Source organism: Oncorhynchus nerka, linkage group LG11 (assembly GCF_034236695.1).
Source record: "Oncorhynchus nerka isolate Pitt River linkage group LG11, Oner_Uvic_2.0, whole genome shotgun sequence".
NCBI classification, from domain to species: domain Eukaryota; kingdom Metazoa; phylum Chordata; class Actinopteri; order Salmoniformes; family Salmonidae; genus Oncorhynchus; species Oncorhynchus nerka.
Window position 1 is genome coordinate 32871055 of NC_088406.1, and position 23348 is coordinate 32894402.

The window sequence follows — 23348 nt, forward strand, 5'->3', positions numbered from 1 at the left end:
TGATGATGTGAGACAGCTATTTTTCTAGTTTATTCATGCATAATGGTAATTTCTCTGGTTAAATTCAATTGAAGTAGAATGACATTGAAAACATTAACTGGACATTGACCCTGGCCTTACAACCTGAAAGGATTCCACAATAACTCCAAAAATGTTTTGGGTGTGTGTCAATAACCTAAAATGAAATGCAACATAGACTCTGGCCATGAGGAAAATGTGTCACATATCCAATTAGCTGCAGAGAGCTCAGCGATACAAATGAACACTGATAAAAATGCCTTCAATTTCCTTTATCAGACATTGGAACTCCCAGCCACTGATAAGAGCTATCCTCAATAAGACAATGGGAGATGACAGGACGTTAGTAGTGTGCGAGTTCTATGTTATGTAGGCCTGAGATAAGGGATAACTCTGTTACACACATCATCACTCTGACTCCATAGCACTGTTCCATACAATACACACTCTCTCTCACATGAACACGCACACTTAACTCTGTTCCTTACCTAAAAACACAATCACTCACCTGAATTTACACACACTCCACAGACAGTGTACTGTCAATCATGTCTCTCTAACAGATACTGTCCACAGTGTAATACATTCACAAGTCTATTCCCTCCATGTAGCGAGGATACAAACGCTAGCACGGACATGCACACACATGCAAGCTCACACACACGTGAACACACACACAAAATAAGGCCCATGGCAATATTACTGGTACAGTAATCGTATCAGGCAACCCTGCATCTCACTCAGTGGTAATGGTATTGGTATAATTAAGCCATGCATGGGTGTCGTACCATCCTAACCTATTAATGACAATAATACTCCCTGCCTGCAGTGTAGTCTAAATACACATCAAATAGGCCTTTGACTGCGGTATCATTTAAACATATTGCACAGTACAACCACAACCCTGAGAGTAATTCAATTCATTCTAAAATAACCTGTTTTCTGGATAACCAGGCCCACAGCCTAAAGCAGCGGTTCCCAAACTAGGGGTCGCAACCACATGTGGGATTGCCTGATATGAAAATGGGGTCACGGGAGAATTTCCAAAATCCTGAAGAAAAACAATATATATATATATATATATATACAAAAAATATATATACTGTATATTATAATATCATCTTTGTATCTCAAAATAATTGTAATTTGGTTAACTTAAAACATCTAAATCAAAATGATTCAAATCTAAAAGATTCAATTCAACCAGAGAGCGCCGTTAGATCATCGGAAAAGGCCGCACTTGACCTTTGAATGCACTTAAATCATTTTCACAGTGAATGGCTAGGCTCGCTACGCTATGAAACCACACACTATTGCAGAGACTTTGATATTACTGGCCCAATTGATATGGTGTAAACAATGTGTGGGGAGGCAGAGACAATGAAACTCACATCAATACATTTGTCAGATAACACTGTTAAACAAATCATTTATGCTATTGCTAGTAAAAGGAACCTCTGACTGAACGACTCAAAAACTCCCCAGCTTATGCTCTCCAAATGGAAGTTAGCTTTGAGGGCTGAGATCGCCATGCATTGACTTTTGTTCGCTATACGTCGGGGGATGCTATTCACAAGGACATATTGTTCTGCCTCACGACTCCCGAGCATGAAAGGGGGATGTTCAGTGTGCTGCGTGGCTATATTGACAAAAAAACAGATTCCATGAGATTGAATGGTGGCCTTTTGCACAGATGGGGCTCCATCTATGGCGGGATGGCAGGCCTCTGCACTCTAGTTATGACTGTGTCTCCCTCTGCCATATGATCGCATTATATGATACACAGAGAGCAACTGGCGGTAAAAGAGCTGAGCACAGAACTCTGATATATATTCCAGCAGGTAACTGATCGTAAATGCATCAAACCACATCCACTGTGTGCACAACTGTGCTCAAAACTATGTTGAGACATGGGATCTGAGCATGACAATGGCCTATTTCACACCGAGGCTTGGTGGTTATCAAGGTGGAGTGTTGAAAAGATTTTTCGCCTTGAGAGAGGAACTGTTGTCATAAACAATGGATGTAAAAAAGAAAATACAGACTTGGTTGACTTTCTGTGTAATGAAAAGAACATGTATATCCTTGTTTATGTAACAGACATACAGTGGATTCAGAAAGTATTTTTGAAACTGCACTGTCTGTTAAGAGCTAAGTAAGCATTTCACTGAAAGGTCTACCTACACCTGTTGTATTCGACTCATGTGACTAATAACATTTGTTGATTACACACAGGTGTATTGTATTTATCATCATTAGTCATTTAGGTCAACATTGGATCATTCAGAGATCCTCACTGAACTTCTGGAGAGAGTTTGCTGCACTGAAAGTAAAGGGGCTGAATAATTTTGCACACCCAATTTTTCAGTTTTTGATTTGTTAAAAAAGTTTGAAATATCCAATAAATGTCGTTCCACTTCATGATTGTGTCCCACTTGTTGTTGATTCTTCACAAAAAAATACAGTTTTATATCTTTATGTTTGAAGCCTGAAATGTGGCAAAAGGTCGCAAAGTTCAAGGGGGCCGAATACTTTCGCAAGGCACTGTAAATAAGAATTCAGACCCTTTACTATGAGACTCGAAATTGAGCTCAGGTGCATCCTGTTTCCATTGATCATCCTTGAGATGTTTCTCCAACTTAATTGGAGTCCACATGTGGTAAATTCAATTGATTCGTCATGATTTGGAAAGGTCTATATAAGGTCCCATAGTTGACAGTGCTTGTCAGAGGTCAGAGGAATTGTCCGTAGAGCTCCGAGACTGGGGAAGGGTAACAAAACATGTCTGCAGCATTGAAGGTCCCCAAGAACAGTGTCCTCCATCATTCTTAAATGGAAGAAGTTTGGAACCACTAAGACTTCCTAGAGCTGGCCACCCGGCCAAACTGAGCAATCAGGGGAGAAAGATCTTGGTCAGGGAGGTGCCAAGAACCCAATGGTCACTCTGACTGAGCTCCAGAGTTTATCTGTGGAGATGGGAGAACCTTCCAGAAGGACAACCATCTCTGCAGCCAGATGGAAGCCACTCCACAGTAAAAGGCACATGACAGCCCGCTTGGAGTTTGCCAAAAGGCACCTAAAGGACTCTCAGACCATGAGAAACAAGATTCCCTGGTCTGATTAAAATAAGATTGAACTCTTTGGCTTGACTGCCAAGCTTCAAGTCTGGAGGAAACCTGGCACCATCCCTACAGTGAAGCATGGTGGTGGCAGCATCATGCTGTGGGGATGTTTTTCACCAGCAGGAACTGGGGGACTAGTCCGGATCGAACGGATCAAAGTACACAGAGGTCCTGCTCAGGAAGCTCAGACTGGTTCACCTTCCAACAGGACAACGATCCTGAGCACACAGCCAAGACAACGCAGGAGTGGCTTCAGACACAAGTCTCTGAATGTCCTTGAGAGGCCGGACTTGAACCCGATCGAACATCTCTGGAGAGACATGCAAATATGTGTGCAGTGACACTCCGACATCCAAACAAAGTACTGAGTAAAGGGTCTGAATACTTAAGTAAATGTGATATTTCAGTTGTTGTTTTTTTTATACGTTTGCAAAAAAATAAATATTTTGCTTTGTCATTGTGGAATATTGTGTGTAAATTGACGAGGGTGAAAAATGATACATTTTAGAATAAGGCTGTAACGTAACAAAATGTGGAAAAAGTCAAGGGGTCTGAATACTGTCCAAATGCAATGTTTTTGGGAAACGGAACGAACTGAACACAAGTATGGAGGGGAAATACAAAAACATTCTACAGATGCGTGACCAAATGAGTGGATTCAGAGGAAGGAATTCTTATTGGAGAGAGAGTCTTTCAAAAGCAAACCATGCCTCCTTCCCTCAGCTGTGCATGTTTCTAACAGAAAACAGCATCAGTATGTGTCCCAAACGACTGATGACTGCTCACCTCCAATGCTTGGAAGAGCACTTTGGGACCTAATTCCCAATCCGTTTAAATGTGATCCTGGCTCAGATGACATGCCGGGAAATGAAATTGAACAGCCGATCGAGCTATTATGTGACCAAATGCGGTAGACAAAGCATTCACGGGTCACCACAGAGGAGTTTTGGTTCCTGACTCAAAGTGAATACCCTTCCGTCTCCCTCTGAGCATTAAAACTCACGGTACCCTTCGCCAGCTCCGCCAGCTCATATCTGTGTGAAGCTGGATTCAGTGCGCTCGTCTGCATTAAAACAAACATCGTTCACCTACTCTGCATCTCACAAAGACACAGCGGTTGTACTGTCGACCACGCCACCTGAGTTTGAGAAGCTCTGAGCACACCCATCTCTCAACTCACCATCAAGCGCACCCATGTCATAACTGGTGGTGAGATAAGAGACCTTATGTCAGAATAATTTGCAATTAACTGTCATAGCCCCACATTAAAAGTCTGTGATGGGGCGTTGAGAAGACAATCAGGAATACTGTTAGAATGTTTTTCAGTTGACTGCCATAGCCCAAAATGAAAAAGCTAACATTGGCTGTTAATTACATAATTATTTTCACATAGTTGGGGTCACAAGAATTTTCAGATATCAAAATAGGGTTGTGGGCCAAAACAGTTTGGGAACGCCAGGCCTAAAGCCTTATGATATTACAGTTAACGCAGTGAAAACAGTTCCTGCAGAGTAGGGTTGAATATTTTCCAGGTACAAATGTTCCATCCTGAGAATAAATCACTTTTCTCCCAGGTAACCTGGAATTTACCACCAAAACGTGTCATTCTAAATCATATAAAGCATATAAATATGTCTGGATTTGATTTGAGCGTTGTGAGCATTGATTGGAATGAAAATTCAAGCCTGATGCTACCTGAGCTTGATGAACCACACTATGAGCATTTTATGAGCCCTACATTAAAGACATTTTATGAGCCCGAGCCCAAAGAAGCCCAAATGATTGTGTTGTCATCCAATACTTAGCCTACAGGGACTCCCTGATTAAATAAAGATAGAAAAAAAACATATGACTTAGTTTGCTAAGTCAAACGACACCGCTGGTTCTGCTCACACTGCCCTACCCTGTGCTCTGACCTCTTTCTCCCCTCTCTCTCCAGATGAAATCTCGCGTCTTGTGACGGCCGGCCGCCCAACAACCTGCCCGCTTGACCCTATCCCCTCCTCTCTTCTCCAGACCATTTCCGGAGACCTTCTCCCTTACCTCACCTCGCTCATCAACTCATCCCTGACCGCTGGCTACGTCCCTTCTGTCTTCAAGAGAGCGAGAGTTGCACCCCTTCTGAAAAAACCTACACTCGATCCCTCCGATGTCAACAACTACAGACCAGTATCCCTTCTTTCTTTTCTCTCCAAAACTCTTGAACGTGCCGTCCTTGGCCAGCTCTCCCGCTATCTCTCTCAGAATGACCTTCTTGATCCAAATCAGTCAGGTTTCAAGACTAGTCATTCAACTGAGACTGCTCTTCTCTGTATCACGGAGGCGCTCCGCACTGCTAAAGCTAACTCTCTCTCCTCTGCTCTCATCCTTCTAGACCTATCGGCTGCCTTCGATACGGTGAACCATCAGATCCTCCTCTCCACCCTCTCCGAGTTGGGCATCTCCGGCGCGGCCCACGCTTGGATTGCGTCCTACCTGACAGGTCGCTCCTACCAGGTGGCGTGGCGAGAATCCGTCTCCTCACCACGTGCTCTCACCACTGGTGTCCCCCAGGGCTCTGTTCTAGGCCCTCTCCTATTCTCGCTATACACCCAGTCACTTGGCTCTGTCATAACCTCACATGGTCTCTCCTATCATTGCTATGCAGACGACACACAATTAATCTTCTCCTTTCCCCCTTCTGATGACCAGGTGGCGAATCGCATCTCTGCATGTCTGGCAGACATATCAGTGTGGATGACGGATCACCACCTCAAGCTGAACCTCGGCAAGACGGAGCTGCTCTTCCTCCCGGGGAAGGACTGCCCGTTCCATGATCTCGCCATCACGGTTGACAACTCCATTGTGTCCTCCTCCCAGAGCGCTAAGAACCTTGGCGTGATCCTGGACAACACCCTGTCGTTCTCAACTAACATCAAGGCGGTGGCCCGTTCCTGTAGGTTCATGCTCTACAACATCCGCAGAGTACGACCCTGCCTCACACAGGAAGCGGCGCAGGTCCTAATCCAGGCACTTGTCATCTCCCGTCTGGATTACTGCAACTCGCTGTTGGCTGGGCTCCCTGCCTGTGCCATTAAACCCTACGACTCATCCAGAACGCCGCAGCCCGTCTGGTGTTCAACCTTCCCAAGTTCTCTCACGTCACCCCGCTCCTCCGCTCTCTCTCCACTGGCTTCCAGTTGAAGCTCGCATCCGCTACAAGACCATGGTGCTTGCCTACGGAGCTGTGAGGGGAACGGCACCTCAGTACCTCCAGGCTCTGATCAGGCCCTACACCCAAACAAGGGCACTGCGTTCATCCACCTCTGGCCTGCTCGCCTCCCTACCACTGAGGAAGTACAGTTCCCGCTCAGCCCAGTCAAAACTGTTCGCTGCTCTGGCCCCCAATGGTGGAACAAACTCCCTCACGACGCCAGGACAGCGGAGTCAATCACCACCTTCCGGAGACACCTGAAACCCCACCTCTTTAAGGAATACCTAGGATAGGATAAAGTAATCCCTCTCACCCCCCTTAAAAGATTTAGATGCACTATTGTAAAGTGGCTGTTCCACTGGATGTCATAAGGTGAATGCACCAATTTGTAAGTCGCTCTGGATAAGAGCGTCTGCTAAATGACTTAAATGTAAATGTATATATGAGAGTCCCACTAAGCGCAAACCAGATGTGATGGTGTATCGCTGTAGAATGCTTTTGTAGCCATGCTGATAAAGTGTGCCTTGAATTCTAAATAAATCACTGACAGTGTCACGAGAAAAATACACCTCCTCCTCCATGCTTCACGGTGGGAACCACACATGCAGAGATCATCTGTTCACCTATTCTGCGTCTCACAAAGACACAGCGGTTGGAACCAAAAATCGGACATTTGGAGTCATCAGACCAAAGGACAGATTTCCACCTCTCTAATGTCCATTGATCTTGTTTCTTGGCCCATGCAATTCTCTTCTTCTTATTGGTGTCCTTTAGTAGGGGTTTCTTTGCAGCAATTCGACCATGAAGGTCTGATTCACACAGTCTCCTCTGAACAGTTGATGTTGAGATGTGTGTGTTACATTTATTTGGGCTGCCTTTCCTGTGGCGGTCCTCATGAGAGCCAGTTTCATCATAGCGCTTGATGGTTATTGCGACTCCACTTGAAGAAACTTTCAAAGTTCTTGAAATGTTCTGGATTGACTAACCTTCATGTCTTAAAGTATTGAAAGACTGTCATTTCTCTTTGCCATAATATGGACTTGGTATTTTACCAAATAGGGTTATCTTCTGTAAACCCCCCCTACCTTGTCACAACACAACTGATTGGCTCAAATTCATTAAGAAGGAAAGAAATTCTACAAATTCCCTTTTAACAAGGCACTACTGTTAATTGAATTCCAAGAGTGTGCAAAGCTGTTTGCAGATCACACAACAGTGGTAGGCCTGATCACAGACAACAACGAGACAGCCTATAGGGAGGAGGTTAGAGACCTGGCCGGGTGGTGCCAGAATAACAACCTATCCCTCAACCTAACCAAGACTAAGGACATGGTTGTGGACAACAGGAAAAGGAGGACCGAGCACACCCCCATTCTCATCGATGGGCTGTAATGGAGCAGGTTGAGAGTTTCTTGGTGTCCACATCAACATCAAACTAGAATGGTCCAAACACACCAAGACAGTCATGAAGAGGGCATGACAAAGCCTATTCCCCCTCAGGAAACTAAAGATATTTGGCATGGGTCCTGAGATCCTCAATAGGTTCTACAGCTGCAACATCGAGAACATCCTGACTGGTTGCATCACCGCCTGGTATGGTAATTGCTCGATCTCTGACCGCAAGGCACTACAAAGGGTAGTGCGTATGGCCCAGTACATCACTGGGGCTAAGCTGCCTGCCATCCAGGACCTCTACGCCAGGCGGTGTCAGAGGAAGGCCCTACAAATTGTCAAAGACCCCAGCCACCCCAGTCATAGACGGTTCCCTCTACTACCGCATGGCAAGCGGTACCGGAGTGCCAAGTCTATGACAAAAATGCTTCTCAACAGTTTTTCCCCCCAAGCCATAAGACTCCTGAAAAGGTAATCAAATGGCTACCCGGACTATTTGCATTGTGTGCCCCCTCCCACAACCCCCAACCCCTATTTTTACGCTGCTGCTACTCTCTGTTCATCATATATGCATAGTCACTTTAACCATATCTACATGTACATACTACCTCAATCAGCCTGACTAACCGGTGTCTTTATGTAGCCTCGCTACTTTTATAGCCTCGCTACTGTATATAGCCTGTCTTTTTACTGTTGTTTTATTTCTTTACTTACCTATTGTTCAACTAATACATTTTTTGCACGATTGGTTAGAGCCTGTTGTATTCTGTTGTATGTATAACCTGTTGTATTCAGTGCACGTGACAAATCAACTTTTTTGATTTGGTTTGATTTGTCAAGGCAAAGGGTGGCTACATTGAATAATGTGAAATATAAAATATAACTAGATTTGTTTAATACTTTTAGGGTTATTACATGATTCCATATGTTTTATTTCATAGTGTTGATGTCTTCACTACTATTCTACAATGTAGAAAAACCCTGGAAGGAGTGTGTCCAAACTTCTGACTGGTACTGTATGTCCATCTTGAACAGGATCATCTATTTTTGATTCCATTTGAATGGAATTGATGGAGAGAGAAAAGGATAGAGAGTGCTGAGGTGCGCTCTGATTTAAAGTAATGATATTCGAGTGATAGGATGTTTTAAAACTCAGCTGCAAAAATGTTGAATAAATGACCATTAAAAAGTATGGACTCATTCAGTCCTTATATTACCCTACTGTAGCATAGGATATGCTGCAACCAATGTACTGTCACAAGAAAAAAAGTCATGATAAGATGATACTGTACATGCATTGTGAACTGCGCTCCATAGCCTACTGGGATGCACTGTTTGTCCCCAGCCTGAGCGTTCATGCAAATAACAGAGAGAAGACGGTAGAGAAGACAGATTTAGACATCGCATATCATTTGACAGTTTTATTTCATGTCATGCTGTTCATAGATATAATTTACTATAATTTACCGGTTTCTTGCAGTTATTTATCCTGGGAAAAGGGAGTGGGTTTTGGCAGTGAATCTCGGTAATCCGGTTCCCACCATTCAACCTTACTGCAGAGGGCTTTGTGTATATGAACGCATGGGAGCTTTTTCTCACCATCATAATATTACGTAAAATGTCTTGTACCAGTATGCTAGCCAGCCTTTAGTTTGCCTTTAGTTTGCTCTGAGTCAACTCTTTCACATCCCATTCAGGCAGTGACTGTCTATTGAGGCCTGCTCTCCAGATTGGGGTGAGATGAGGGTTGAGTCTCATGCCTCCAGTACCATCTGCTCCAGAGGGCTGCTTTTAGACATGCTGAATAGACAGTAATGTAGATACACTTTGTGACTATCAGCTCCATTGCATCATCAATGCAGAGAGAGAGAGCGAGAAAAAGAGAGAGAGAGAGAGAGAGAGAGGGGATGAACCCCTTGAAGGTACATTTAAACAGTGTATTATTATAACAGATCAATCACTCATCTCTATCATTTCAGACTAATTATTACTGTGTATGCAATCTATGCACATTGGTATTGGTACAAACTTTGATTTCCCCAAACGATAGCATAGGTTCCATTTCAAGACGTGTAATTGAAGGTAATATCAAGGTGTGCCTGTGACTGAGATGACTGATCCCTTTGGACCATGGAGGCACAGGAAAGGAAGCAGCCAGAAGTAAAGTTGAGGAGAATGTTTCTATGTCAGTGGGCTCATCTTAAAGCCACCCTGATGGAATGCTCGCCTCTCTTCTCTTTTCATATCCCCTCTTCTCCTATCCTATCCTCTCCTCATCTCCTTCCTCTCTCCTCTACCGTCCTGTCCTCTCCCCTTCTCTACCCTCCTATACCCTCCCCTCCCCTTCTCTACCCTCCTCATTCCCCCCTCCTATCCCCTCCCCTCCCCTCCTCTCTACTTCTCTACACTCCTCTGTCCTCCTTTATTCTTCTCCTCTACTTTTCTTTCCCTTCGTGTCCGCTTCTCCCCCTCATCTCCTCTCCTCTCCTCGCCTCTCCTCCCCCCCTCCCCTCTCCTCTCCTCTCCTCTCCTCACCTCTCCTCTCCTGTTCTCCCCCTCCCCTCTTCTCCTCTCCCTGGGCGGTCAGTTAACAAACAGATTACCGACCATTTCGAATCCCACCGTACCTTCTCCGCTATGCAATCTGGTTTCAGAGCTGGTCATGGGTGCACCTCAGCCTCACTCAAGGTCCTAAACGATATCATAACCGCTATCGATAAGAGACAATACTGTGCAGCCGTATTCATCGACTTGGCCAAGGCTTTCGATTCTGTCAATCACCACATTCTTATCGGCAGACTCAACAGACTTGGTTTCTCAAATGATTGCCACACCTGGTTCACCAACTACTTCTCTGATAGAATTCAGTGTGTCAAATCGGAGGGCCTGTTGATCGGACCTCTGGCAGTCTCTATGGGGGTGCCACAGGGTTCAACTCTCAGGCCGACTCTCTTCTCTGTATACATCAATGATGTCGCTCTTGCTGCTGGTGAGTCTCTGATCCACCTCTACGCAGACGACACCATTCTGTATACTTCTGGTCCTTCTTTGGACACTGTGTTAACTAACCTCCAGATGAGCTTCAATGCCATACAACTCTCCTTCCATGGCCTCGAACTACAACTAAAACGAAATATTCAACCGATCACTGCCCGCACCTGCCCGCCCGTCCAGCATCACTACTTTGGATGGTTCTGACTTGTGGACAACTACAAATACCTAGGTGTCTGGTTAGACTGTAAACTCACCTTCCAGACTTACATTAAGCATCTCTAATGCTAAATTAAATTAAGAACTTTTTGAGGATCTCAGGACCCATGCCAAATCTTTTTATTTTCCTGAGGGGGAATAGGCTTTGTCGTGCCCTCTTCATGAATGTCTTGGTGTGTTTGGACCATTCTAGTTTTCTGACTTAGAGTATGTGGACAACTACAAATACCTAGGTGTTGGGCTAGACTGTAAACTCTCCTTCCAGACTCATATTAAACATCTCCAATCCAAAATTAAATCTAGAATCGGCTTCATATTTCACAACAAAGCATCCTTCACTCATGCTGCCAAACATACCCTCGTAAAACTGACCATCCTATCTATCCTCGACTTCGGCGATGTCATTTACAAAATAGCCTCCAACACTCTACTCAACAAATTGGATGCAGTCTATCACAGTGCCATCCGCTTTATCATCAAAGCCCCATATACAACCCAACACTGCGACCTGTACGCTCTCGTTGGCTGGCCCTCGCTTCACACTCGTCGCCAGACCCACTGGCCCCAGGTCATCTACAAGTCTCTGCTAGGTAAAGCCCCGCCTTATCTCAGCTCACTGGTCACCATAGCAGCACCCACTCGTAGCACGCGTTCCAGCAGGTATATCTCACTGGTCACCCCCAAAGCCAATTCCTGCTTTGGCCGACTTTCCTTCCAGTTCTCTGCTGCAATGACTGGAACGAACTGCAAAAATCACTGAAGCTGGAGACACATATCTCTCTCACTAGCTTTAAGCACCAGCTGTGAGAGCAGCTCACAGATCACTGCACCTGTACATAGCCCATCTGTAAATAGCCCATCCAACTACCTCATCCCCATACTGTATTTATTTATCTTGCTCCTTTGCACCACAGTATCTCTACATGCACATTCATCTTCTGCACATCTACCATTCCAGTGTTTAATTGATATATTGTAATTACTTCGCCACCATGGCCTATTTGATGCCTTTACCTGCCTTATCTTACCTCATTTGCACATACTGTATACAGACTTTTTCTACTGTTTTATTGACTGTATGTTTGTTTATTCCATGTGTAACTCTGTGTTGTTGTATGTGTCGAACTGCTTTGCTTTATCTTGGCCAGGTCACAGTTGTAAATGAGAACTTGTTCTCAACTAGCCTACCTGGTTAAATAAAAAAAATAAAACAAGAAAGATATGATTCAGTGGTCAGCTCTGTGACAGCTGATGATGGGTGGTCAGATGCCATTCAGTGGTCAGCTCTGTGACAGCTGATGATGGGTGGTCAGATGCCATTCAGTGGTCAGCTCTGTGACAGCTGGTGATGGGTGGTCAGATGCCATTCAGTGGTCAGCTCTGTGACAGCTGATGATGGGTGGTCAGATGTCATTCAGTGGTCAGCTCTGTGGCAGCTGATGATGGGTGGTCAGATGTCATTCAGTGGTCAGCTCTGTGACAGCTGGTGATGGGTGGTCAGATGCCATTCAGTGGTCAGCTCTGTGACAGCTGATGATGGGTGGTCAGATGTCATTCAGTGGTCAGCTCTGTGGCAGCTGATGATGGGTGGTCAGATGTCATTCAGTGGTCAGCTCTGTGACAGCTGGTGATGGGTGGTCAGATGCCATTCAGTGGTCAGCTCTGTGACAGCTGATGATGGGTGGTCAGATGCCATTCAGTGGTCAGCTCTGTGACAGCTGGTGATGGGTGGTCAGATGCCATTCAGTGGTCAGCTCTGTGGCAGCTGATGATGGGTGGTCAGATGTCATTCAGTGGTCAGCTCTGTGACAGCTGGTGATGGGTGGTCAGATGCCATTCAGTGGTCAGCTCTGTGGCAGCTGATGATGGGTGGTCAGATGTCATTCAGTGGTCAGCTCTGTGACAGCTGATGATGGGTGGTCAGATGCCATTCAGTGGTCAGCTCTGTGACAGCTGATGATGGGTGGTCAGATGTCATTCAGTGGTCAGCTCTGTGACAGCTGGTGATGGGTGGTCAGATGCCATTCAGTGGTCAGCTCTGTGACAGCTGATGATGGGTGGTCAGATGTCATTCAGTGGTCAGCTCTGTGACAACTGGTGATGGGTTGTCAGGACTCATGCATAATGAAGACAGAGTCAGCAGGAGTTACAGCTACCTGACTATCAGCTGAGCGGTAATACTCCTATAAGCATTAATAGTATTACTGTAGGTTGATCTTAGTATTAATACTGCAAGGCTACAGGTATGTAATCATATGGCATGGTTATACTACTATCTGCTATGCATTAATACTGAAGGCCTATTTAAGTATTAATGCTGCAAGACTATAGTATTCCTATATATCAATATGGCATGGTTGCAATAATACATAGGCCATTTTCTGTACACAGCAGTACTAGAAGATTACATTTCTATAGTAACAGTGTGCCATTGCTGCAGTGACTCTATGCTTGTCTGTGTATTGAAACAGCAGGGCTACAATCCCATCTGCTGTGAATGGGCAGAGCCATGCTGCAGTACATCACCTCAATCAGTCGTCCAACCCCTCATAGGGAGTGATCCCCACTAGTGCACATACCCCCATCCTCGGCAGTGAGGCCAGAAATTGCTTACCTAAGAGAAAAATACAGAGAGGGCATTAAATCAGTGAGCATAATATTCCAGTGAGCGCCAGACTCGTTTTCACAGATTAGCCAATCTCTCTTCAACACAGCATACTGCTTGAATTGAAATGGAGAGAGAGTAGATTATCCCATACATTCCGGTGCTCAGCATTTTCTAATGTGACTAACTACAGAAAATGTGCGAGGTTAATGCGCAACAGAGCATCTCACAGTAACAGAGTGAATCGAGAGCATAATGACAAAGTATTGTATGGGATACTCTGTTACACAAAAAAATCCTTTCACAGACTTCTGTGAACCACAATAACATATTTTGTTAACTACAGCTCAGCGTTCAACACCATAGTGCCCCCATAGTGCCCTCAAAGCTCATCACTAAGCTAAGGACCCTCAACACCGGGGCCCCTCAGAGATGTGTGCTTAGTCCCCTCCTGTACTCCCGACAGCGTGGCCACGCACAACTCCAACAACATCATTAAGTTTGCCAACAACCCAATGGTTTTAGGCCTCATCATGAACAACGATGAGACAGCCTTTAGGGAGGAGGTCAGAGACATGGCCGTGCGGTGCCAGGACAAGAACCTCTCCCACCACGTGAGCAAGACAAAGTAGCTGATCGTGAACTACAGGAAAAGGAGGGCCGAGCACGACCCCATTAACATCAACGGAGCGGTAGTGGAGCAGGTCAGGAGCTTCACGTTCCTTGGTGTCCAAATCACTAACAAACTATCATGGTCCAAACACACCAAGACAGTCATGAAGAGGGCACGACAACGCCTATTGCCTCTCAGGAGACTGAAAAGATTTATAATGGGTCCCCAGATTCTCAAAAGGTTCTATAGCTACACCATGGAGAGCATCCTGACTTGTTGCATCACCGCTTGGTATGGCAAATGCGCGGCTTCCGACCGCAAGGCGCTACAGAGGGTAGTGCGTATGGCACAGTACATCACCAGGGCCAAGCTTCCTGACATCCAGGACCTCTATACCAGGCGGTGTAAGAGGAAGGCCCTAAAAACGATCTTCAGCCACCCAACTCATAGACTGCTCTCTCTGCTACGGCATGGCAAGCAGTACCGGATAATACAGTTATGGTGTTGGTCCAAAAGGCTCCTTAACAGCTTCTACCCCCAAGCCATAAGACTGTTATACAGTTAATCAAATGGCTACCCGGACTATTTGCATTGACCCCGTTTTACGCTGCTGCTACTCGCTGTTTATTATCTATGCAAAGTCAGTTGACCCCTACCTACATGTACATATTACCTCAATTACTAACCTGTATCCCCACACATTGACTTGGTACCAGTCAATCCCGTGTAAATAGCCTTGTTATTGTTATTTTACTGTGTTAATTTATATTTTATTTTTTATTGTACAGTTAAAGTCGGAAGTTTACACACACTTAGGTTGGAGTCATTAAAACTTGTTTTTCAACCACTCTACATATTTCTTGTTAACAAACTATTGTTTTGGTAAGTCGGTTAGGACATCTACAGACAGATTATTTCACTTATAATTCACTGTATCACAATTCCAGTGGGCCAGAAGTTTACATACACTAAATTGACGGTGCCTTTAAACAGCTTGGAAATTTCCAGAAAATAATTTCATGGCTTTAGAAGCTTCTGATAGGTTAATTGACATAATTTGAGTCAATTGGAGGTGTACAGTACCTGTGGATGTATTTCAAGGCCTACCTTCAAATTCAGTGCCTCTTTGCTTGACATCATGGGAAAATCAAAAGAAATCAGCCAAAAATTGTAGACCTGCACAAGTCTGGTTCAGGTGAGCAATTTTGTTTGGGAGCAATTTCCAAACGCCTGAAGGTACCACATTCATCTGTACAAACAATAGTACACAAGTATAAACACCATGGGACTACGCAGCCGTCATACCGCTCAGAAAAGCGTTCTGTCTCCTAAAGATGAACATACTTTGGTGCGAGAAATGCAAATCAATCCCAGAACAACAGCTGGAGGAACAGCTACAAAAGTATCTATATCCACAGTAAAACGAGTCCCATATCGACATAACCTGAAAGGCCGCTCAGCAAGGAAGAAGCCACTGCTCCAAAACCGCCAATAAAAAGCCAGACTACGGTTTACAACTGCACATGGGGACAAAGATCGTACTTTTTGGAGAAATGTCCTCTGGTCTGATGAAACAAAAATAGAACTGTTTGGCCATAATGACCACCGTTATGTTTGGAGGAAAAAGGGTGAGGTTTGCAAGCCGAAGAACACCATCCCAACCGTGAGGCACAGGGGTGGCAGCATCATGTGTAGGGGTGCTTTGCTGCAGGAGGGACTGGAGGGACTGGTGCACACAAAATAAATCAGCATCATGAGGAAGAAAAATCATGTGGATATTTTGAGGCAACATCTCAAGACATCAGTCAGGAAGTTAAAGTTTGGTCGCAAATGGGTCTTCCAAAGACACATGACCCTCAAGAATACTTCCAAAGTTGTGGCAAAATGGCTTAAGGACAACAAAGTCAAGGTATTGGAGTGGCCATCACAAAGCCCTGACCTCATCCTGTAGAAAATTTGTGGGCAGAACTGAAAAAGTGTGTGCGAGCAAGGAGACCTACATACCTGACTCAGTTACACCAGCTCTGTCAGGAGAAATGGGCCAAAATTCACCCAACTTATTGTGGGAAGCTCGTGGAAGGCTACCCAAAACGTTTGACCCAATTTAAACCATTTAAAGGCAATATTACCAAATACTAATTGAGTGTATGTAAACTTTTGACCCACTGGGAATGTGATGAAAGAAATAAAAGCTGAAATAAATCATTCTTTCTACTATTATTCTGACATTTCACATTCTTAAAATAAAGTGGTGATCCTAACTTACCTAAGACAGGGAATTTGTACTAGGATTAAATGTCAGGAATTGAGGAAAACTGAGTTTAAATGTATTTGGCTAAGGTGTATGTAAACGTCCGACTTCAACTGTATATGTTTAAAAGAAAATTGACATATTTTCTTACTTACTGAAAAACTGCTTTCTTGGTTAAGGGCTTGTAAGTAAGCATCTCACTGAAAGGTTTACCTGTTGTATTCGGCACATGTTCTCTGGGGGGAGAGATGCACTGCCTACTGCAGTGCGAGGTAAAGCTTCCTTTTTTAGGAATACGTTGGCAAAATTATTCTCATACTTCAGTTGTCTGGCTCTTCAGAATAGACTAGATAGGTTGTTGGGCGGACTAACACTAACTGGCGGGAAGAGGACAACAGGGTTGAACTGGCTGAGAGGTGGGCTCTGTCCTTCAGCCTTGCCTGAAAGCTACCCTGCAGAGTGAGAGACTACACTGTATTCAGACTCAGGCTATGTGTGAAGTGTGTTTTGTGCTCGGCTCAATGAGAGTGGTTCCATCAAAAAACAAGGACGTCTTCCAGCCAGGCCATTACCTCAACACAGCTTGGTTCTGACTACCTCTCTCTATCTGTCATTTCTGAGGCCATTCTCTACTTTCTCAATGCCCCAAGAGCCGTTCAGGCTCAAACCAAGAGGCCATGAAGGCAGACACAAAAACTAGGTCAATGTGGAAAAGAAAGAATACCCTGCCACAACCTGAGAACGTATGAATACATCCATGCATGTATGAAGTTTTTAGTTACCTAGCCAGAAAAAAAACCCATCTTTTGTCATACTACACTGAACAAAAATATAAATGCAATATGTAAAGTGTTGGTCCCATGTTTCATGAGCTGAAATCAAGGATCCTAGAAATATTCCATATGCACAAACAACTTATTTCTCTCACATTTTGTGCACAAATTAGTTTACTTCCCTGTTAGTGAGCATTTCTCCATAGCCAAGATAATCCAGCATGATCATTACACAGGTGCACTTTGTGCTGGGGACAATAAAAGGTTACTCTAAAATGTGCAGTTTTGTCACACAACACAATGCCACAGATGTCTCAAGTTTTGAGGGAGCGTTCAATTGGCCCACTGACTGCAGGAATGTCCACCAGAGCTGTTGCCAGATCATTCTATGGTAATTTCTCTACCATAAGCCACCTCCAATGTAGTTTTAGAGAATTTGGTAGTATGTACAACCGGCCTCACAACCACAGACCATATGGCGTTGTGTAGGTGAGCGGTTTGCTAATGTCAACGTGGCGAACAGAGTGCCCCATGGTGGCGGTGGGGTGCATTAGCTAATGACAATGACATTTTGTCAATGGCAATTTTAATGAATAGATACCGTGACGAGATCCTGAGGTCCATTGTTGTGCCATTCATCCACTGCCATGTTTCAGCATTAATAATGTCGCAAGCATCTGTTCACAATTACTGGAAACTGAAAATGTCCCAGTTCTTCCATGGCCTGCATACTCACCAGACCATTAAGCATGTTTGGAATGCCCTGGATCGATGTGTACAGTTCTCACCAATATCCAGCAACTTCGCACAGCCATTGAGTGGGACAACATTCCACAGGCCACAATCAACAGCCTGATGAACTATGCGAAGGAGATGTGTTGCGCTGCATGACAGAAATGTTGGTCACACAAGATACTGACTGGTTTTCTGATCCACGCCCCTACCTTTAAAAAAAAAGATATCTGTGACCAACAGATGCATATCTGTATTCCCAGGCATGTGAAATCCATAGATTAGGGCCTAATGAATTTATTTCAATTGACTGATTTCCTTATACATATGAACTGTAACTCATTAAAGTCTTAGAAATTGTTGCATATTGCGTTTATATTTTTATTCAGTATAAAATACATTAAAAAACTTCAGGCACTGACAAACGCAGAAAGAAAGTATCCAGTTTCTCAACCTGGTCTCAGTGCACTTCGTGTTATTCTGTACGTGAATCCGAGACACTCGATTTAGTATGATATGTTACGTTTCGTATGGTATGTATTAATTTGTGGATGTCCATCACCCATTTCGTATAGTGTTACAAATATGCTAAATGTACTATATGTTTTTGAATTTGCAAAAACGTATAATATGTTATGAATTCTATCTAGGCTTTAGAGTTAGGAGTTAAGGTTAGTGGTTAGGAGTTAGGGTTAAGTTTAGGAGTTATGTTAAAGGGATAATGTTAGGGTTAGGGGAAGGGTTAGCTGACATGCTAAGTAGTTGCAAGTAGCTAAAAAGTACTAAGTATTTGAAAATGCAAAAATTGTCCGTAATGAGATTCGAACTTGCAACATTTGGATTGCTAGACGTTCGCATTATACGCCTACCCATCCACCCCGAATAACCACCCTACTTTCATTTTTTTGTCTTAAGTAACCATCTGTCTTATGTAACCATACCAAATGTAACATATCATACTAATTTGAGTGTCCCGGATTTACATTTACTATGTTAAGTCTAATCTATGAGTTTCTAGTGCGCTTACCAGACAACAGAGGATGTGGAACAAGATTTACGCATCTGATTTCACAAATTATTCATGACGTTGACACTGGGGTGCCGAAGCGAATAAATTACTGAATTCAAGGGTGAAACAATGAGCCATCAACATAGTCCTACTACACAGGGAGGAAGATGAAGAAAATCCACCATAATCATAATAAGCAAAGGGCAGGGGCATACTATTCCAGGAGCATAGACAATCAAAGTAAATGAGTAAAACATAGCTGTAAGCTAGGGTGTAAGTAAGAACGGGGTCCAGAAGAAGAAGAATATCCTGTGGCGTCTCACAGTCCAGTGATACAGGTTCATCATTGGACAGGCCTCCGCTCCTCTCATTAGAATGAATGAACCTCAGTAGTGCTGCAGGGCGTTTAATCAAAAATGAGCTGAGCTGTGACAGTCAGGGGAGAAAACCCAAACAGACCAGCCCACACAGACTTCCACAGAGAGATAGAGAGGGAGGGAGGGAGGGAGGGAGGGAGGGAGAAAAGTGTGTATGAGAGGAGAGAGGGGAGGACTAAGAGAGGGAAGAAAAAGAGAAAGGGGGAGAGACAGAGAAAGAGAGAGAGGTGGGGAGAGAGAAGCAGGAGACGAACAGAGAGATGTGGGGGAGATGAAGAGAGTGTGGGAGAGGGAGGGAGGAAGGTGGGGAAGAGGGGGAGAGAGGTTGGGCGCTCTGCCTCTGTGGAACAAATCTCTGCTTCAGTGAGAGATCGAGATTGTCAAAGAGTAAGCATTATGGAAGGTTGTAGTGCATTATATGGGGGTTATACAATAGGGAGCTACAGGGAGTGAGCTGGGGTGTTGTCAATAGTCCTTAAACATAATACAGACAGAGAAGTTACTGTACAGTTAAGCTTGGCCAGATTCTTAAAAATACATATTTCCTCTGATAATTGTTTATTAACTGCTTAGCCAATACATGTGCCTACTCTTATTCCAATTCCTGTTCTGTATGCTGATATCTTGTGAAATAACACAAACGAGCCAAATGGAAGAGACCAGGGGACACAGAGGGCTGAGTTCAGACAGACTCCAGTCTGGTTGAAGAAAGCTTGTTTAGATGTATCCCACTGCAATATGTAAAGCATGCCTTTGAACCCCCTCTATCGCATCTGCCCTCCGCTTTCAACAAGAGGCTCTTTTCTTGCCAAGGGATGTCGCTCCCCTGCATACTGTAACAGAGATACCTGTGACACATACAAAGAGACAGAGAGGGGACAGCTAGAAGATATTGAATCATTTCGGCAAAGCAACAAAGGTGGAAGGCACAGCTTAAGAAAAGTTCAATTAAATTCTAAATTTGGACTAGAAAATTTGACATTTCAAACCACTCAGAAACTACTTAGAGGTTTCTCTTTACCGTGGTAATATGTAACTTTTGGGCAACCCAACCAAATTCACATAGACATTTGAGTTATAGATCTATCATTCTACTTGAAAGAAAATGTAAGAAGCGGTAGATCTGTTCTATCTGCTTCCCATTCTTAAATTTTGTTTTTGCGTCTTTTACTTTCGGTTTTGTACTCCAGCTTCAAACAGCTGAAACATCAATCATTTTGGTTATGGAAAATATATTTCACAGCGGTTTAGATGGTGCAATGATTCTACACGATACTAGCTTACCTTTCGTTCCAGTTCTCTGCTGCCAATGACTGGAGCGAATTGCAAAAGTCTTATATCTCCCTCTCTAACTTTAAGCATCATCTGTCAGAGCAGCTTACCGATCATTGCACCTGTACACAGCCCATTTGTAAAAAGCCCACCCAACTACCTCATCCCCATATTGATATTCATTCTTTTGCTCCTTTGCACCCCAGTATCTCTACTTGCACATCATCGTCTGCACATCTATCACTCTAATGTTAATGTTGAATTGTAATTATTTTGCCACTATGGCCTATTTATTGCCTTACCTCCCTAATCTTACTACATTTGCACACACTGTATATAGATTTTTCTATTGTGTTATTGACTGTACTTTTGTTTATCCCATGTGCAACTCTGTGTTGTTTGTGTCGCACTGCTTTGCTTTATCTTGGCCAGGTCGCAGTTGTAAATGAGAACTTGTTTTCAACTGGCCTACCTGGTTAAATAAAGGTTAAATAAAATAAATACAAAATAACTTACAAAAAATCAACTTTAAGAGCTGTGATTTCTTGAAGTCACTGTGGGAAACTTCTGTTTTATTTAACTCTGCGACTGTTAGTAATTTGCTTCAATAGCACTCAAACCTGGCCATTCAGCTCAGGGTGATGCTTATTGTATAATCATAATGATTGCTATCTTCATCACCACATACAAACCCTGTACCTTGATAACTTACTTACTGCAGCTTGATAACAAATAGCAAAAACACAAAGATCTGTTGCCTTTTTCAAATAGTGGTCAAGTGTTCAGTTTCTAAAGACACGGTTTAAGTACCCGCAAGATGATATGGAAAGGCCATCAATATATTGTCATAAATTCTATCAATCACAAACTTCAATAACTACAAATTATGAAACAGATCAAATATTGAAGTAAAGGAACATCAATTACCAATTATGCTCAATGATAGGAGAGAAATGCCAATGAAAAACGAGATTGGAGAGACTGACCAGAAGATAGAAAGGGAGGGATAGTGCACTTGGCAACCGTATTTCATCCATTTATCATAGACGTAAAGGTAATAGGACTTCAGAGCACTGCTAATAACCAAGGACAGCCTCTCTGTAAAATAGATGAAAGGTGTGCCATTATGGGGTGGACTCCTGAGAGGAGAGGCCATGCGGCTAATGACTCATTAGAGACTTCTATAGCCAGACAGGCTGGGAGCCAAAAGGCCAGGAGTCCTCTTTAAAGACTCAATAACCAGCTGACACTAATTGTAGCCGTCAGGTTAGCACAGATTTTCATCTGAGATAATAACAGTCTGCCGCTGTGACACGTCTTGGCCTGCTACCCCCAATTGGCATTGCATGCCCACCTAAGCTGGCATTACCGCAGCTAGCTTTATTTGTTAGTTCAGGCAGTGAATGCCCACATACCAGCCTGCTAGGCTGTCCAGTATAAATACTGAAAGGGCTTGGCTTACTCATTTGAGTCTCAGATATCTAAATAACCACTGACAGATATGGGATTAACACACAATGAGTCCAGGCCTCCTGTTAATGGGACTAACAACATTCATCAGGATCTAACTAGCTAGGTTTAAAAAAAAGGCCAAACAGGAATTCTAATGAGCAGATATAATATTTCTGCTTTAGCATACAGCTAGCCAACACAGCTAACAGCAGACACCTGCAGTGGCTAGGGCCACCTCTCACTAAGGCAGAGGCAAGAAGGGTAGGATGCTTTAAGGTTCAGTACCTCTCCCTATGTTACGTCCTGACCATAGGAAGCCTTTATTTTCTATGGTAGAGTAGGTCAGGGCGTGACTTGGGATTTAGTCTAGTTTATATTTTCTATGTGGGGTTCTAGTTTGTTTTTTCTATGTTGGGGTTTTGGTGTGATTCCCAATTAGAAGCAGCTGGCCATCGTTGTCTCTAATTGGGGATCATACTTAAGTAGCATTTTCCACCTGTGTGTTATGGGATATTGTTTTGAGGAAGTGTATGTAGCACCTCTGTTGTCACGGTTTGTTGTTCTGTTAGTTTGTTTATTGTTTGTTTTTGCTAAGTTTCACTATTAAATATGATGTGGAACTCAACATATGCTGCGCCTTGGTCTGTCTATACAAACGAAGGGGGCAGAATATCCCATCACACCAGGACCAAGCAGCGTGCCCAGGAGGAAATGGAATCCTGGTCTTTGGAGAAGATCAGGGAGAAAATAAGTTGGACCTGGGAGGAAATAATGGAGGGACAGGAGATCCTTCCGTGGCAGGAGTCACAGCAGACGCAAGGAGAGAAGGGAGAACAGCGCCGACGCCGGGGTTCGCGGCCACAGAGTAAGACCAAAAGACAGACCAAAAATGTTTTTTTGAGGGGGGACACGGGGTGGTCGGCCGAGCCGAGGAGTGAATCAGAGATTGTCAGTGAGTTGAGGGAGAATGTGGAGGAGAGAGAAATGAGAGAGTTATTGAATTGGTGGAGGATGCACAACATTTGCCCTAAGGAGCGTGTTATCGATTTAAAGCCACCTGAGTCAGCTCTCCGTACTCATCCTGAGAAGTGTGTTCCGGTACAAGTGATGCCGGCTATACGCACCAGGTCTCCAGTATGCCTTCCCAGCCCAGTACGTCCTGTGCCTGCTCCTCGCACTCTCCCTCAAGTGCGTGTCCCCAGTCAGGTACGTCCTGTGCCTGCTCCCCGCACTCTCCTTGAAGTGCGTGTTCCCAATCAGGTATGTCCTGTACCTGCTTCTCGCACTCTCCCTCAAGTGCATGTCACCAGTCCGGAACCTCGTGAGACG

General features: G+C 44.0%; 2 protein-coding genes across 3 annotated transcripts in view; one reads left to right on the forward strand and one right to left on the reverse strand.

Moving 5' to 3' along the window:
• LOC115136716 (cell adhesion molecule 1-like) overlaps positions 1-23348 on the reverse strand; it is a 206329-nt gene that overhangs the window by 137819 nt on the left and 45162 nt on the right. The window lies entirely within an intron of this gene.
• Positions 1-23348, forward strand: part of LOC135574068 (uncharacterized) — a 38788-nt gene that overhangs the window by 7353 nt on the left and 8087 nt on the right. The window contains exons 2-3 of the mRNA XM_065024943.1: positions 5246-5636; positions 5832-6207. Coding sequence (XP_064881015.1) covers positions 5246-5636; positions 5832-6207 — 767 coding nt within the window. The remainder of the gene's footprint in view (positions 1-5245; positions 5637-5831; positions 6208-23348) is intronic.